This window comes from Trichogramma pretiosum, unplaced genomic scaffold (genome assembly GCF_000599845.2).
Source record: "Trichogramma pretiosum strain Unisexual culture from Peru unplaced genomic scaffold, Tpre_2.0 scaffold71, whole genome shotgun sequence".
Lineage (NCBI taxonomy): Eukaryota > Metazoa > Arthropoda > Insecta > Hymenoptera > Trichogrammatidae > Trichogramma > Trichogramma pretiosum.
Genome location: NW_019640814.1, coordinates 830397 through 831839, shown reverse-complemented (window position 1 = coordinate 831839; position 1443 = coordinate 830397). Strand labels below are relative to the sequence as shown.

At 37.2% G+C, this 1443-nt stretch overlaps 1 protein-coding gene across 1 annotated transcript; it reads left to right on the top strand.

The window, feature by feature from the left end:
• The first annotated feature begins 599 nt into the window (after positions 1-599).
• Positions 600-1216, top strand: LOC111694316 (mediator of RNA polymerase II transcription subunit 15-like). The gene is made up of 2 exons (XM_023461932.1): positions 600-993; positions 1122-1216. The coding sequence occupies exons 1-2, from the start codon at positions 600-602 to the stop codon at positions 1214-1216; spliced, it is 489 nt and encodes a 162-aa protein (XP_023317700.1).
• Positions 1217-1443: the final 227 nt, after the last annotated feature.

Sequence of the window (1443 nt, the reverse complement as noted above, 5' to 3'; positions counted from 1 at the left end):
CTCACGTGCCGCATAACGCCGCGAGTGGCGAGAAACTGAAAAATTTTGAAATAGCAGATCTATGCACAAGAAGAAATTTTCAATTTTTTTCACTCATTATTAGCAATATCTGCAATTTTATTTATCATTCAACAATTATTATCAAACGAATTAGTTAAAAAGCATTTCGCGCTTATAGATGTCAGTAGTCACTGCTTGAATTCAGTTTCTCGACACTTGCAGCGCTCATCCGGCAACGATTATAAACGCAGTTTGCATTGAAATCAGCGCTGCTAACTAGAGGAAGTTTTACCGCATTACCTCTGTAACCGTCGGACGCGAACGCGAGCATATTTTTCTCGTCGAGGTGTACACCAAAGTCCAAGACAACAGAAATCCAGATTACGATCAACAGGTTTGGAAGTAAGTAAAGATGCTTTATAACTAATAATTTATTTAATATATGTATTATATCGTCGGTTTGCTCTAATAATCCGTAGTCCAAAAAGTAGTTAAAAAAGTAGGGTTAAGAATGTTTTTTCTACTCAAGTTTATCGGTGCCCTTCACGATAATTTTTTCATTTATTAATAAGTTCAATTTATATGTATTTTTTCAGAACATGGAAAATAATGAGGCAGATGGGCTTCTTCAACCCGAGGGAGCAAATCAAGTTCCTGCAGTTAACCCTGTTGTACCCAATGATATGCTGCAGCTTCAGAACATGGTGAGGAAGATGCAAGCACATATTGCATTGCAAGATCAGCAACTTCGCAGACAACAGGAGTTAATGGCTGAACAGCATCAGAGACGACTAGCTGAAGAGCAGCAGAGGCAACAAGCTGAAGAGCAGCAAAGGCAACAAGGTCAGCAGCAGCGAAGGCAACAAGTTCAACAGCAGCAACGTCAACAAGGCCCACAACAGAGGCAGAACCAAGAACCGGCTCCTCAAGCTGCTGTAGGTCCCCTGCAGCAAAGAGATGATGACGCTGCTTCTGTGTCTGGAGTATCCAATGGTAAGTCTTAACCATGTTTATTTATTAATTAAAATTTAGCTCTACTATAATCTTACTCTTCTGTGCTAAACCAACTACTCTACTAAACTAATTATACTCTAAGTAATAATTTGACTTCTTTGATGCAGGTACTAGGCGCACTCGCAGAGGTGGTCAAAAAAAAGTTTATTTCAACCCATATGAAAAAGCCATTGAAAATCTTGTTCGCTATCAAGTAGGGTGATGTATCATACAATTAATATGGAAAGAGTAAGAAGATATAAAGAAAAACTTCGAAGACAAGGTGAGGAGGTAGCAGCTGAAGAAGAAGACGATGAAAACATTCATGAAAATTATAATTTTTAAACAATAACAAGAAAATAAAACCTAACTATGAAATTCAACAATGTAAGAAATATCAATAATTGGCTAGCTATGTATGTACAACTAAATAAAACAAAAAATAGATAA